Below are 14,925 nucleotides of genomic sequence, written 5' to 3' on the forward strand. Positions count from 1 at the left end.
GCAACATATGTTGGCGATGGTATAAGTTATGGCGAGGAGTACAGTAGGCTGATAAGCCCAAGAGTGGATGGGAGAGTCATTTGAGGAGGTTAGGATCCCCACCATGAAAGCGGAGGCAACCAGGGTGGACGCGAGACCCAGTATCGCAAGCCAGGGAAGGCGTCGTAGGAAGCCTGTTTTCCATGCAGTTGCTTGCCCGGTTTTCGGGCCTCCAAGTAGTTTAGAAAGCTGTGAACGTGTCATGACAGTAGTGACACTGGTGTTTTGATGAAGAAATGATGTTGCAACTAAGGTGCTCTTGTTCGGGGCAGGCTACATCTTGTATTCTCCTCAATCCTAAATTTTTCAACCCTGCGCACGAAGTTTCAAGCATATTGTGGTGCCTCCATAGCAATGATGGTGGGCTGTGAGCATGCCATGGGGCCTGGAATACAACCAAACAGCATCGGGTTGAAGTGGCACAGCATTGCAAGCTCTATGTAGGCGCAACCGCACCTTCGTCGAAATGTGCGCATGGTAGCTCGATGCTACCATGAAGTACTTGTGATTGGAGCCACGGGTAACATGCGACTACAAATACGTGTACTTGGATTACTGCAGGTTGTCAGCTATGACCGAAAGCATACAATAGGTAATAACCTGACACTATGCACGGTATCGCCAGGTTTTGATTGCGAGGCGGGACCCTGTGTATAGCTTCAGGCACCCTTGATGACATCTCGCATGCACTTATTTTGCACTTGACGAATCTGGAGCTTCTCATGGTACCTGACAACAGCACGAAATGCTTCCAGAGCTCGGTTTTGGGCCACGCTAGAAAGGCAATGTGCGCGCGACGTCGTTTAAACACAGCTCAGTAGCATGAGCATTTTATTTTTGGGTATCATTTACATGTAGAATTGTATCGTGAACTTCGTGGTTCGTTGGTTGTACGCCGTTTGAATCTAGAGCTCGTCCGTGTGGCCTCACATCAGGTGGGCATCATTCGAAAGCTGCCTGTTCTTAAAACTTAAAAGACCATCTCGTGCGGTCGCTCATTACCCCTCAGGCTGAAGCTGGCTCCCAGGTATGCCTCCAGATCTGGGATCTTCTTGATGGTAGCCATGAGCGCCTTGTCCACCTTCTTCTGGTCCTCTATCCGCTGGGGATCGGTATCCTTCTTCTGTGGTGTTGTCTCGCCGTCCTTGAAGAAGTCGTCTTCACCCTTGCCCTCCGTCTTCTCGCGCGCCCAGTACTCGTCCTTGCTCACACGCTCGACGACCTCATTGTCGACGCCTGCGATATCGACAACGGTGGATGTGGCGATCACATAGCGGTGGTTGACGCGGCGGAGCGGGACACCGTTGGACTTGAAGGGGCCGGTGATGAGGAGCACACCTTGCTCAAGTTGGCGCAGGAGAACGACGCGCTTGCCACGGAATCGGCCAGAGAGGAGGATTAAGACTGTTCCTGGGACGAGCGACTCGCGGTATTTTGTGGGGTGTGCCGTCTTGCGCGCCTGCAATCGCGTTAGAATCGGTTTGCAACTTTGAAAGCCTTCACAACACCCATGAAGACCCCAGCGATCAACTCATGCGCGTGAAATAAATTGCGTACCTTCTTCATTTGCTGCTCTTCCTCGGCGGCATAGTACTTGGATGCTTGTCTGGTCGGACATGTTGTGAAGCACGTGAAATCAAGCTTTGGGGGCTAGAGTCAGCGTACAACTCAGTGCAATAAAAGAAAGGACAGTATACCTTCGTGCTGTGAATTATCTATGTGTTGTTAATGTCGCCGTCGTGAATTCGAGGCATGGTGTGGGATTCGCTAATCACCCAGCCCTACGAAGCTAGAGCCGAATACAGTTTAGTGCGTGCCGCTAGCCCCTTGCTCAACCGACGTCATACATCGCGACTTTCGCATTGGTGTGCTGAGAAGAGGTAGGACATCAAATCATGATCGCTTGTTTCGATGATACGTTGGGAGCAAATGTAGCATTTTTATTTCCTCCACCCGTTAAGCAATCTGAATTCAAGCTAATGTTTGCAAAGATCTGTACCATAGGCTCTTCTCATCTACGACGAGAAGTGAATAAAGTACAACAGGAGGTAGCCTACGTATATACGCAGTATCGCTATCTTTTCCATTAAACTGCAGTATCTCGCGTATAGCATTAGGCTATAAGATGCCCCTGTCCTTTCACATTCCAAGGTTTCCTCATCGTTGAGGACCTGCCTAAGATAGCATATAAAGCGCGCTGTCTACAGGGCGTAAATGACATGTAATCTTTCCATTCCAAAGCTCTGTGTTTTATGACTGAGTTAACCCCTTCATAGACGCAACGATCCGTCCATGCCCAGTGCCCGACCTCGGGGGCCTCCCGAGATCTGGGCAAACCTGAACGGCACGACTTATTATCGCTCGCATCAGCTACTCTGCACCGGGCCTAGGGATTCGAATCTAAACAAGAAGAAACTGTCTCCATTGATACCCACGTCCCTCATATCGAGGAACCTGTGACATTGCCTTTAATGTCATGCAGCACTGCGTCCATTCGATTAAATCCAAAGTAACCTACCTGACCTTCGCACCTTTCAGCAGTTATTGCCGCCAAGCACACCTCCCATCATTCCCACTGCCGACCTGCACCCCCTCGCCTCACCTTTTCTCCCGCATCCACCCCACCGGTCCTTATGCCGTGCCATCCCAACCAGCCCCAAAACATCCGTGCACCCAAGCCCCATCCGCAATCTGCAATCCACGGAAAAACAACAAAATTGCTTGAAGCGGTAAATAGCGTCACGTGCGTGCATGGACAGGGGTTGCGGGACGATGCAACAACGACGTGTCCAAGACCCGGGGCGGCGGGACGAGAGTGTCAATGCGAGGGCTGGGAACTCAATTTTAAAATGCGAAGTGAAGATGTGATTACGGCTATGTTGGGAGAATTTGTTTGCTATTAGGTTGCATCAGCTTTTGCGGATGCGCTGTGTGTGTCTTATTGTCGTTTCGTTGCCTACTATGCAACAATCTCGAAAGTGTTGACAGGGAGCAAAAGTGTAACAAGAGTACACATGTGAGAAGAAGAGGAAGAGTAAAAGTGACCTCAAAAGGATACAGGTCATGACACAAAAACGCTACAAGGGAATTTCGCGCTTTCAAAACTCCCAAACGCCAAAAGCTTTGTTCCAGCTTTCCAAGTTCTCCTAAGCGCCCGCCATGATAATATCGTCATCGTCTTCGCCTTCGGCGTCAATGTCCATTCCCTCGTCTGCTTCTTCGTCGTAATCGCCGTCAGCATCGGCGTCTGGGTCGTCCTGCTCTTCTTCGACGGGTAGCGCCTTGCCTTTGCCCTTGATGTCTTTGCCGACGCGGGGACTACCCAGCGAGCTTGCTGAACTTCTTGTGCTTCGCCGGCCGTTGGTGAGGACGGCTTTGACGGCACCGCCTTCTTCGACGTCGTCGCCATTCGTGACGCTTTCGCCCAGTCGACTACGCGTGCGGCGGAGAATAGTACCAGGCGTGAGCGCGCCGTTCGAGGGAGAGCCTTTTGCGATGCGGCTGGGAGAAAGTTGGATCTTGGATACAGGGGCTGTGTGGATGGAGAGGGGGGTATTACGAGCTCGATTTGGTGTGCTTGTGCGCCGCCGTGTTCCGAATGGGCGGCCAGGTCGGCGTCTAGATGCCGGTTGGCCAGGTATCGGAGGGAAGATCTCGTAACGCGAGGGTGGAATCGCGGGTTCGCTGGTGGCCATTTGTGATCCCGCAAGTGCGATCGTGGAGCCGTTCGCAAGAGGTGTGCCTGGAGCTGGTGAACCGCCATTGACGGAGTCTTCAGCTGGGAGTGCAGGTACTGATGGATCCGCTTCGTCGCCAGTCCCGCCGTCCTGGTCTTGTGTTGACCCGTTCTGTTTGGCTGCGGCGTCCATCTGCACGCCCTCTTCGGGCACCGGCTTCTCTTCCTCTTCGACTTCATCACGCTGCTGTACGGTCTGCAAAGCAGGTCCGTCCTCATATTGACCTAGTCGACCCATAACATATGGCGTCCACAACAAGCAATCGGGATTGATCTTCGGGTTGTCTGCAGCATTGCACTTTTCGATGTACTGCTTGAAATAGCCCGTATCTAGTCGGAATGCGTATTTCTTCGTGACAGGGTCGCGCACAAGAGCGCGCAGACCTTCCAGCGCGGACACGATATCGTCCGCTGTCATGCCCGTTCGGTCTGAGATGGCTGATATGCTGATCGGCCCCTTCTGTTGTAGCAGCTCTTCGCAGAGAACAAGTCGCCAGTATTTCCGGTAACTTACTAGACCCATGTCACTGAGAGGCTTTTCGGGACTTCCAGTTTTCCTCTCTACCCGTGTGAGGAGATATGAGAACTCAATCAGATACTGTCCGTATCCCTTGCGCATGTGGATGGGTAGCACGAGAATACAGGACACGTTGTTGAGTGAGCTAGGCCTCTTTTCCTTTGAGAAGTAGCCAACGAAGTGACATCCATAGTTGTCGTTCTCTGTCATGACATAGAAGAGGAATGGTTCCACATCGTAGTAGAGCGTCTTGGAGCCGAGGAAGAGCTTCGCTAAAAGACAGAGGTTTTGGCAGTAGACTGGATTCTTCCTGCCGTCCACTTCGAAGAAGGAGTACTTGCCGTCACGATAGATTTCGTCGCCTGGTGGGTGCTTTGCAGGGCACTTGAGCTGTAACTTGTCAGTACTATCGTACAAGATGTGTAAGAGTCTTCATACCTTGTGCCGCCATGCCACATAGTCCGAGTTCATGTATTTCAAACAGAACTCGCAGATGTAAAGCACCCTATTCTTGCTATATTCTTCCGGATAGGGCGCAGCGTGCCAGGTGTCGATTTCCCACCCACCAAAGTTGACGCACTTGATCTTGCTCGCGGTGGCTGTCTGCTTTGATGGCTTTATGACGTCGAGGTGAGCGTAGAGTGTGTCTTGCTTCTCTTTCCACTCTTCCTCTGCTTTTACTCGGGCTTCTTCGAATCGTTTCCGATCAGCCTGCGAGGGATATGTTTTCGACGTGTCAGCATCGGCCTCGGAGAGCACACCGCCATATGGTTTGCTCTTGCTCTCGTCTTCCTTTTCCGAGAAACCGTGGAATGGTGTGCTATAATGTATTGGGACAGCAGGATAGTGAGTGAGCTCCGGCGACTCTCTGGCGGCCTGCGCAGCGCGCCTATTTCGTTCGCGCCTCTCCCTGTCTCGTTCGCGCCGTCGCTCCTGGCGCTCTTGTTCTATGGTAAGAACCTTCTTCTTGGGCTTTGCCGTAACAATCTTCTGAACTTTCTCATTATTGAGGTGAAAGGCCATGATTAGACTCAAGCCTTGTTGCTCCTCGATCCACGCAAGCGGTCTTTTGTCGTTTGACCTCTTCATCTTAGAGCGCCTTGGGCGCGATCGTGTACGAGTCTCGTCGTCCTCGTCGTCGTTGTCAGAAGCAGTTTGTTGCGCTTCGCCTTCTGTATCATGAGCCTCGGTGATAGCACTGCGAGCGCTTCTAGCGCTTTTTGGTCGTAGTGCAGGGGATGACGCATTCACTGAGGTTCCGCCAACCGGTGATTTGGAAGCTTCTGACGGCCTCTGTTTGTTTCTGTTCCCGCGGCTGGGCTGCGCCACTGGCTCTTCCTCGTGTGAGGCCTTTCGTTTTCCCTTAAAGCCCGTTAGTGCCGTCTGGGGCATCGTCAAGGAAGAATGAGGTTCCTTGAAAATAGAGTGGCCGCCTGGATCGACACCGCGATGTGACGGAAGCAGGTCCCTAGCCAGCTTGGGCACAAGATGATAACCTGCGGCGGGTGAGTGATTGCGATGGCTCGCCCTCATCATTGCTTTCTCTGTGCAGATCATTTTGTATACAGGCGGTACATCGCCATTGATCTACGTCTACCAACTGTCAGTGAAAAAGAACAATGTATGGACGAATAGGGCAACTGTACCGTCATCGGGGCTTAGCGTGTTAGCGTCACGGGCGCATTGCCGATGTGCTGCAGGTACGAAAGATCATGTCAGCTCCCGATGGTCTAATGTCAAACAACTCGCAGGTTTACATACCATTGTCACCACACACGCCGCATGACAAATACTCTTCATATTCTGGACTTGGATCATTCTCTTCGTCCTGGTTGCAGTAGCTGCCGAGAGATTAGTATTTATATCTTCAGCTTCTCGGTCACAAACTCACATGCACACATTGGGATCAGATCTGGCAGCCTCGACTTCTTCCCCATTCTCACTCTCGGCCTGCCACGGGGCTTCCTCTTCTGACTCGGCGCCTGACTCGTCTTCGCTGTCGCTGGTCTTGGCGTCAGAGGAGTGGGCCACAGCCTCTTCGTCGTTGTAGTCGTCCTCCTCATCTGAAGAGGCAGGCCGGCGCAGGGCAATCTTGACAGCGCCTACTGGCTCAGGCTTCATCCTCTTCGTCGTCGACTTCCTCACCTTCAGCATCCACGTCGGAGCCTTCGGCGTCTGTGCTGTGGCCATCAAGTTGTGATATCTGTGCACCTGCGACCTGTTCCTGCTCGTACTCGTCGTCCATCTCGTAGTCGCCATCAGCATCGATGTCGTCTGGGTCGGCGTTGCTCGCGGTTTGGCCCATGAGCCTACCGGGCTCCGCCATGGCGAAGGAGACGACAGCCGCTAGCTTGGACGCAAGGTACGCCAGGTTCGTAGTATGTGCAATATGTGGTCTCTACTGCGTCGTTCGCGTGAGGGAGAGCCGCCGTGGTGATGTGTTCATGTGGTGGTGGGCAGGCGCGTCGTCGGATGTCGTGGCGCGTTTTCGCGAACCGTGTAGGCGCCTACCGTACCAGTACCGTGTTTTTGCGCCCTGATAGGAGTCGTAAATGCGTTGGGGATGCCAGGCAATGATGCCAGAGGCCCGCAGTCGCGTTGTTCGTGGCTGTGGGGATGCGGAGGGCGTCGATCGCCAGCGCGCGCAATTATGGGCGCAAACGGGGACACGGAAATAGGCTCTTAGTCGGTTCGTAGGAATGTGTGGTGCTGAGCGACACCGCGAATAATTGCAGCTGGGCGGCTCGATGTGTGGGTGCGCCGTTCTGTCCGATTGAGGATGCGTACCCTTTGCTTTGGAGTCTGGTGAGGCATGCCCGTGCGCGCTGCGGACGACCCTCTCACGATTCCGCCCGTGGCTGCGCGATAAGACCTTCCCAACCCACCCCAACCACAGCGACACACCCCCGACCGCAATCATGGGTGTCCCCTTCGAGGCTCTGCTGCCCTATGCGGTTATGACCGGCGTATGTTGCCTGCCTCCATTGGCCTGCGCGGGCCCCGCTGACGGCACCTGTAGTTCTTCGCATTCAGCGCCGTGTCACTCGGAAAGCTCAAGGAAATCCAGAACGGAGGCAAGAGGCCCAGGCGCGGCATTGATCAGTGGGATCAGGTTAGTTAACACTCCTCCGGCGCATTAGAAACTCTTACTAACAGCTCTGCAGCAAAGTATGAGCACTTCACGATGACCTCATTTCACATACTGAACAACTACAGTGATGGAACGCGATCGACGCCTGACCGGCTTCATGCGAGGACAGACCGACAGGGCGGCTGCGCCGGCTGGCTTCGAGCTCAACAACCCATGGAGGGTACGTATTGCGGCTGCAGTATGACGGGCAGCTACTGACAGTGTACAGTGCGAGCAGCGATTCATCTAAGCGTGAGGTGCGGAACGGACACCAACATGTCAGTACCGAGCATGATACATCTGAATCGACCAGTCTACTTCATTTTCATGTGTTATGTGCAATATTGTGTCTATTTGAGCTGCGATCCTAACCCAATAATGCTATTTCGCTCTGCCTCACCGAACCGGATGCCGAAGAACTTCTCGAGGGCGACCAGTCTCTCGGCTTCAGTCTCGAACACGACCTCCTCTTCCTTCACACCATGGATGCGCCGCTTGAGAGTGTTTCCGTTCAGGATTATGCTTCCCTTGTACTCCCCTTCGTCATCTAGCAGCTTCTTATCCATAACGGCCAATCTCGTGAAGAACGACTTGCGACTCGTCGATGTGAAGTAGTTCATGGCGAAGTAATCGCACGGGAGGAACTCTACTTCGCTATAGCAGTATCTCATCTCCCACTCGGCTTCATCGTCTCTCCGATACTCGTACACCCACAGACGCTGGCTCGGATCCGTGTTCCCAGGAATATTACGCCATTGTAGACGCACTGTGGCCGGACTGATGTGCGGTTGGACAGTGCCTGAACGGTCCATTGGCATCGGAACCAATGGTACCTCACTTCCAAAACCTACGTCCACGTGGTACTTGGTGTCGCCGATGGTAATGAAGTTGAGCATGTGACCCCAGCCAGTCCAAGTGCTGTTTTCCCATACTCGTCCGCCGCCAGAGTAGATGTTGAACCCCAAGGAACGGAGAAGCGTTCCGAACAGAGCATTGTTCTCCATGCAATACCCGCCGCGACCATTGTTGTCTGCTATAATCTTCTTGAACAGCTCGTCTGGGTGTAAAGATATCTGGTGATGCGCTGAATAGTGCAGCGTCAAGTTCTCGAAAGGAACTTCTGCGAGATGATGCTTCTGCAGCAGTGCAAGATATTTCAAGGCGTCCTCGTCCTTCAACGGCGTGACATCATAAGATCTCTTTTCCGCAGGTATCTTCAGTCGATCAAAGTAGCTTGAAACTTGATCTTTGGTGAGTATCACTCTCGGTCGGTCCGCAGCCATGTCGATGCCTGTACAATGATGGTTTGGTGCAAATCTCAATTTGGTAGTCGCTGATCGGCGTTTATGCAACACGTGGGAAAATTGTGTTAGAGCGAGCGTGCAGTTTACAGAACAAATGGATTGCAGCAGAGACTATAACAGCGGTACGACAAGAGACCGCTCATGCCAATGCTGGCATTACGCGTCGTCAAGCAAACAGCGATTTATAATCGATTCTGGCTCGCCCGGTGGGTCCTCGAGGTGAAGGTGGTCCTGCCAAACGCTAGCAGACTAGGCTAGCCGCGGTGATCCCGCCCGTACCCCTTTGAGACCCATGTCGCAACCATCCAGCGTCTCCCAGCGAAAGATGCTACTTACTAGTTCGCGCGCCGTGCTCTCCTGAGTGAAGACAACATTCTCGCTATGCGTCGCTCACCGTGAATTCCTTCCTTGCTCGCTCGACTGCGGGTCTGGCCGTCCTCTACATACCAACCGCTCTTTCCGTCCGGACTTCACCTGCGCCTCGCACTCAAGATTCGCGCTTCTCGATTTTTGGACGACACACCAACATGAACAGCCTAGCATTGCGCAGGCAGCAGACATGGGCGGGCGACAATGCTCTCAGCCCGCGCCCGCTGTATGACTTCCCTTCGCCGACTTCCAACTACCCGTCCGGCATAGGCGCTCCGTCACCCAGCTTCTATCCCATGGCCTACCAGATCTCTCCGCGATTCGGTGCCAGTGCTTTCATTCCACCACCAGATGTTTTCGGAGACGGGCGCAAAGAGGCAGCGCACGATCATGGGCCGTTTACACCGCGCGCATTGAGGAAGCGCAACTCTGAGGTGCTGAACACAGACCCAGTGGCTATGCACTTGCTAGTGGAAACGGCTATGGGCGACAGTCAATACTTCGATGTCCTCACAGTGGAAGAGGTGGAGGCGTTGAAGCAGGAGCAGAAGACACTGGATGCGCGGCTGGTGACAGTGCGGAAGAAGCTGGAGTCCGAGACGAAGATACGTGATGCGACACGCTCGCTGAGCCGTTTAGCATCGAAGAAGGAGAATGGGCACTCCCGTGGAGTAGGCAGCAAGGGCAGCAATGCGGTGCAGGATCTCAAGTCGCAGGAGGGTCTGGATGCTAGCAACAAGAAGGTCGAAGAGCTGATCAGGGATCTTTTGGAGACTGAGTCCCGTATGCGCATGATCGACATGCAACTCCTGATGCACACCGCTGCCGTGCTGCAGCTCACACACAAGGGCCCCAAGAAGCGGAACGATGGATCTGGCATGTCGGACGACGGTTATCGAAGACCCGACAGTCCTGCAAGTTTGGAAACATACGATATTGGGCGCACGAACGGTGCGCGTGGTGACGAGTACTTCGACGAGAGGAGCTTCTACCGCACTCCAGAGAACCTGGACACGCTGATGAACGTGCTGCAAAGCGGGGTACTCCACCAACCGGGGCCGTCTGAGGGTCAGAGCGAGGCCATGGGCAAGACAGCAAGGCGCCTCCAGGAGATGAACGAGAAGCTGAGAGCATTGCTTGCTCAGTCCAATCCCGAGCGCGCCGCCGACTTCGCTATACCGCCAAGTACTCCAGGCGAATCGCCCAACGCCTTACTAGATCGCCAACTCGAACTTCTCGATGAGGGTCTTCGCAACATCAGTACCGAACATGCGAACATGAGAGGCAAATCCAGGCATCCTTTGAGCGAGGTCGAAGGACGCCTCGAAGGCATCAACAATCAGCTTTACGCTGTGCTTAGCCGGTCCAACATCGAAGGAGCCGAAGAGACTACCCCGCCGCCTGCCGTTACGGGTACTGATCCTACGGAACAGCTGAACTACATGGAGAATGCGTTCTATAACCTGGAGCAAGCACAGTATGCGCTGAAAGAGCAGATTGATGATCTCAAATTCTACGCCGAAAACAACGGGCAATCAGACTTGTCAGATAAGTACGAGACCACGCTCAAAAGTCTTTGGCAGACCATTCAGACTGGTGAGGAGGAAGCTCGTGAACGGAAACGTGAGCGCCGCCGCCTGTTAGAACAAGACCCTGATGCCGAAGAACAACTATCACCAGACGAGGACTACAACGCCAACGAGGCGTTCTCACTTGCAGCATTTTCTGCCAAGGTTCAGTTGCTGTTCCGCCGTGCCACCAGTTTGAAGGATAAGCAATCCGTGCTTCTGCGTCAAATCAAGCAGCAGCGTGAGCTGAACAGCAAATCTGATGCCCAGAAAGAGGCGGACTTCGAAAGACTCAACAATCAAGTCCTTAGCGCAAGATCTGAGAAGATGTCTATGGAGAACGAATTGGAGCGTGCAATTGGCCAATTGCAACAGTTTGATGGGCAAAAGTCACCGACAGAGACACAAGCGTTGCAAGAGCGCAATGCAGGACTCGAGGCTCAACTCATCAATGTACAGGAGCGGGCTGTGGCCTTCGAAACTGACCTCAAGAGTGCCAAGGAGCGCACGATAGCCTATGAGAGTCAACTCAAGGATGTACAAGAACGCGCGGTTGCCTTCCAAAGGCAGCTGCAAGAAGCCGAGGAGCGCACGCAGGCTCTCGAGAAAGAGTTACAAGACAAAGAAGAGCACCACAGTGCATCTAGCGTACAAGTCCGGGAGGCCAGCGAACGTAGTGCCAGCTACGAGGCCCAGATACGAGACGCCCAGGAACGCGCTGTTGCTCTCGAAAACAAACTCAGAGAAACGCAAGACGAAGCCCGCGCGGAGCAGGCTAGACAGGCTACAATCCAGACTGAACTCTCGGACTCTGCTGCGAAGATTGACGATATCATGACCGCTCTCAAACAAGCGACGATGGACAAGGAAGCCGCAGAAGCACGTTCACTTGAGACTACGAACAGCTTGAACGCCAAGGAAGAAGAGTTCCGCAACCTTGAGGGCGAAATTGTGCGTCTTACCACCGAGCTTACTTTCGCCAAAGCGGAGCTCGACGGAGCTTACGGCACTCGCGCACAACGTGCTGCCGATTCTGCCGCCAACCCAGCCATTAAGAAGGAGCTGGATGAATTGACCGAGAAGAATCAAGCGCTCATTGATGAGCTCGCGGCGCTGCGAAAGGTGCAAGATATAGCTTCTCAGTCCGAAGCCGAAGCTCGTCAATCTGAGCGCAACCTCAAAGCCGAGCTGTCGGGCATGGCTTCTGAGTACGAGGCCCTCACTCGAGACGCTATTCAGAATGAGAAGGATCGTGACATCCTCGAATCACAGATAGATAAGCTGCGCGACGACAAGGAAGCCCTCGAGCGTGAGCTGAGCGACGAGAAAGTCAAATGGCTTGGTGTAAGAAGTCCAGGCATGCCCAGCCCAGCAGCTACCGGACAGCCTGACATGGGAGCTACGAGCATCAGGATGTTGAGGGAGGACTTCAGGAAGATGATGAGAGATCGAACCGCTGAAGGCTTGAAGGCACTGAGGGTGAGTTTATCCATGGTGTTCCCGTCAATGAAAGATGCTAACAAAACCACCAGGCCGAGCAAGAAGAACGAAGAAGACTCGAAGCTTTGGTCCGACAATTACGAAAAGACGCGAATCCACGATCGAATTTGTCAAAGACGACTGTGGCAACTTGAAGAGGCATTCCTGAGACACGACTATAATACATCTAATTGCATATACCCAGCGTTATGTCCATCGCATTGTACCGGCGTTCAAGATGGTAGATGGGAAGCATATAGAAGCACACATCAAATACAAAATATCATTCTTGTCTGTGAGGAAGACGAGTACTAGCATCTTCTTATTAAACTACATCCGTACTTCATCGCAGGGGCATTGCTGGCCCGGGGTTCTCCAATTCATTCTTCAGTCCCAGCCACCAAACCTTGTTTTCGCGAACATGGTCGTTCGTCTTCCATGCAGGTCGCATGACGGAAAAATTCATGATTGCTCGAACATAGCCGAGAACCTGGGCACCGAAGTCACGGTCCAAAAGTGGAAGGGCATCCGTGGGGCAGCTAGTCATTGTACGGAAAGAGCTCCGATCGACAGGCACATCTTCCCCGCAAAATCTCCAGCTTTTGAGAAGTTCCCTGCAATGACGATGGGTTCGGACAGGATTGGGCCGATGTCCCGGCTCCATGTGACGAAGATCAGCATTTTATCGTGTTCATTGAGCAAGGTTGCCGATGGAACGTTGAGGCTCTACCAAGGCCGCCTCGGTTGTTGTGGTCTTTAAAAGTCGGGTACGTCCTCTAGAGATGTAAGCTCCACAGTCAAGATGTTTGGTCTCAAGGTTTTACTCACCTCTGCGATTGCGGGCGCTGTTGCTTCGGCTGGGTACCTCCCGGCTGTCAACAGCGATGCACCCTTTCGGTACAATGCGCGAAGGCAAGTTGCCAATGGCACTTCGCCGAACTTCAATGGGCCGTACAATACGCAGGGAAGAGATATTGTAGACAGTAAGGGAGAGAAGGTCACATGGGCTGGTGTGAACTGGCCTATGAGTGGTGAGTCTTCCATACTCTGTCGAAAAGAGACATTCATTGACCATTTGGAATAGGTGAGACCATGATTCCTGAGGGTCTTGAATGGGCATCGGCAGAAGAGATCCTGGACGACATTGCGAGCGTGGGCTTCAACTACATTCGTATGGGCTACGCCATTGAAATGATCGACCAAGTCTACGATCGCAACGGCGAAGATGTGCCTCTTGAAGTCGCCATGATCCATGCTCTGGGCTACATAAATGGCACCAAAGTCACCAACGAAATCATTCAGAAGAACCCCGGCTGGACTACCCAGACCACGCGCTTCGAGATCTGGAGCGACATCACCCGCATTGCTGCGACAAAGGGCATCTTCATCAGCCCCGACGTCCACGTCGGAAAGGCACAATGGTGCTGCTCTCACATCGATGGCAACGCCTGGTTCGACGATCTCAACTTCAACGCCACGCACTGGGCGCCGCGGCCTCTCCTACGTCGCCAAATGGGCCCAAGACCACCCCAACGTCGTCAGCATGTCACTCCGCAACGAGCTCCGCGAATCCTGGAACGTCACCGACCTTTACTACAACTGGGAGACCCTCGTGGGCAACATGACCGCCGGCGCCGACGCCATTCACGCCGCCAACCCCAATATCCTCATCATCTGGTCCGGCATGCAATACGGGCAAGACCTATCCGCCCTAACCACCGGCAAAAACTATCTCACGGCCCCCTGCTACAAGTGCACCGCGATCCGAGACGCCGCGCGCCGCGAACCCAAAGTCTTCGACCTCGCCTCGCACGCGTGGGCCGACAAACTCGTCTGGGAAATCCACCTCTACAGCATGTCTGAAGACATCGACACGGGCACCTGCGACATCATCAAAGCAAACTTCTTCCGCAACGGGTTCAACGCCATGGGCTTCGACGCTCCGCCCGCATGCAACGTTACCGGCGATTGCCCCAAGGCCGTGCGCGAGACGCCGGTTATCATTAGTGAATTTGGCTGGGCGCAGGATGAGACGCTGTTCAACCACACACTTACCCAATGCCTGAAGGAGTACACCTTGGAGCATAAGATTAGCTGGATGATGTGGAGCGTGGCTGGGAGTTATCGAATTCGCTCGGGGATCCAGGGATTTGTGGATACATGGGGGATGACGAATAGTGATTGGACGGGCTGGCTTTATCAGAAGGGCATTGATGAGTTTTGGAAGCCTTGGGTGGAGGGCATGGGGGTTACGAAGGTTGTGTAGATGAATGGAGGAGATTTGGAAATGAGATAGTGTGGTAATGGCATGGATGGATGAGTTAGCGGAAATAATGGTTTATTGATGCTCATCTTGTTGGCTTGCCTGTAATGACTTCTTGTTCGTACATTGAAGATATGAAGGAAAGTCGCGAGTATCATATGAAAAAATATCTCTACTGCCTCAACCACATGAATTTGGACTTAACTTGATGAGTAATTGTCAAAATCAGCGGCGTAGTGTTCTGATTGAATCTTGGATTGAGAGTGTGGTAGATGGAGAGTATTATTTTGGCAAAGTGAAGGTAGGTTACGCATAATGATCCAGTGTTGTCGGGCATCTTGAGGTCTCATTGATTAAAGAGTTGCAGATGGGAACGAGTTGGAAAAATTACTTGTCTCAAAGTCTGGTAGTAAGTCACGATTTTTCCTCAGTGCAGGGTACTTTGCACGTCTCAAAAAGTGTGGAAACTCGAATCGAGTTGACATGCTGCACAATTTCGTAGTCCGAGAACAGCTATGTG

At 53.0% G+C, this 14,925-nt stretch overlaps 7 protein-coding genes across 7 annotated transcripts; 3 read left to right on the forward strand and 4 right to left on the reverse strand.

Annotated features, from left to right (window-relative positions):
• Positions 1–1,009: 1,009 nt before the first annotated feature.
• On the reverse strand, positions 1,010–1,605 carry SNOG_06349 (hypothetical protein; the record flags this gene model as incomplete). Its single annotated transcript, XM_001796670.1, has 2 exons — positions 1,010–1,498; positions 1,597–1,605. 2 exons carry the CDS (start codon positions 1,603–1,605, stop codon positions 1,010–1,012), a joined length of 498 nt encoding a protein of 165 aa, XP_001796722.1.
• A 1,580-nt stretch (positions 1,606–3,185) lies between these two features.
• SNOG_06350 (hypothetical protein) lies at positions 3,186–6,618 on the reverse strand (the record flags this gene model as incomplete). Its single annotated transcript, XM_001796671.1, has 5 exons — positions 3,186–4,682; positions 4,731–5,788; positions 6,054–6,133; positions 6,184–6,394; positions 6,438–6,618. The coding sequence occupies 5 exons, from the start codon at positions 6,616–6,618 to the stop codon at positions 3,186–3,188; spliced, it is 3,027 nt and encodes a 1,008-aa protein (XP_001796723.1).
• Positions 6,376–7,212, reverse strand: SNOG_20068 (hypothetical protein; the record flags this gene model as incomplete). The annotated part of the gene is made up of 1 exon (XM_001796672.1): positions 6,376–7,212. One exon carries the CDS (start codon positions 7,210–7,212, stop codon positions 6,691–6,693), a length of 522 nt encoding a protein of 173 aa, XP_001796724.1. The 3' UTR covers positions 6,376–6,690.
• On the forward strand, positions 7,211–7,672 carry SNOG_06351 (hypothetical protein; the record flags this gene model as incomplete). Its single annotated transcript, XM_001796673.1, has 4 exons — positions 7,211–7,258; positions 7,312–7,404; positions 7,553–7,603; positions 7,652–7,672. The coding sequence occupies 4 exons, from the start codon at positions 7,211–7,213 to the stop codon at positions 7,670–7,672; spliced, it is 213 nt and encodes a 70-aa protein (XP_001796725.1).
• Positions 7,673–7,772: 100 nt separating this feature from the next.
• SNOG_06352 (hypothetical protein) lies at positions 7,773–8,725 on the reverse strand (the record flags this gene model as incomplete). Its single annotated transcript, XM_001796674.1, has 1 exon — positions 7,773–8,725. The coding sequence occupies exon 1, from the start codon at positions 8,703–8,705 to the stop codon at positions 7,773–7,775; it is 933 nt and encodes a 310-aa protein (XP_001796726.1). The 5' UTR covers positions 8,706–8,725.
• A 528-nt stretch (positions 8,726–9,253) lies between these two features.
• SNOG_06353 (hypothetical protein) lies at positions 9,254–12,457 on the forward strand (the record flags this gene model as incomplete). Its single annotated transcript, XM_001796675.1, has 1 exon — positions 9,254–12,457. One exon carries the CDS (start codon positions 9,254–9,256, stop codon positions 12,455–12,457), a length of 3,204 nt encoding a protein of 1,067 aa, XP_001796727.1.
• A 487-nt stretch (positions 12,458–12,944) lies between these two features.
• On the forward strand, positions 12,945–14,408 carry SNOG_06354 (hypothetical protein; the record flags this gene model as incomplete). The annotated part of the gene is made up of 3 exons (XM_001796676.1): positions 12,945–13,173; positions 13,227–13,593; positions 13,625–14,408. 3 exons carry the CDS (start codon positions 12,945–12,947, stop codon positions 14,406–14,408), a joined length of 1,380 nt encoding a protein of 459 aa, XP_001796728.1.
• Between the last annotated feature and the right edge of the window lie 517 nt (positions 14,409–14,925).

This window comes from Parastagonospora nodorum, assembly GCF_000146915.1.
Source record: "Parastagonospora nodorum SN15 chromosome Unknown scaffold_9, whole genome shotgun sequence".
Classification (NCBI taxonomy): domain Eukaryota; kingdom Fungi; phylum Ascomycota; class Dothideomycetes; order Pleosporales; family Phaeosphaeriaceae; genus Parastagonospora; species Parastagonospora nodorum.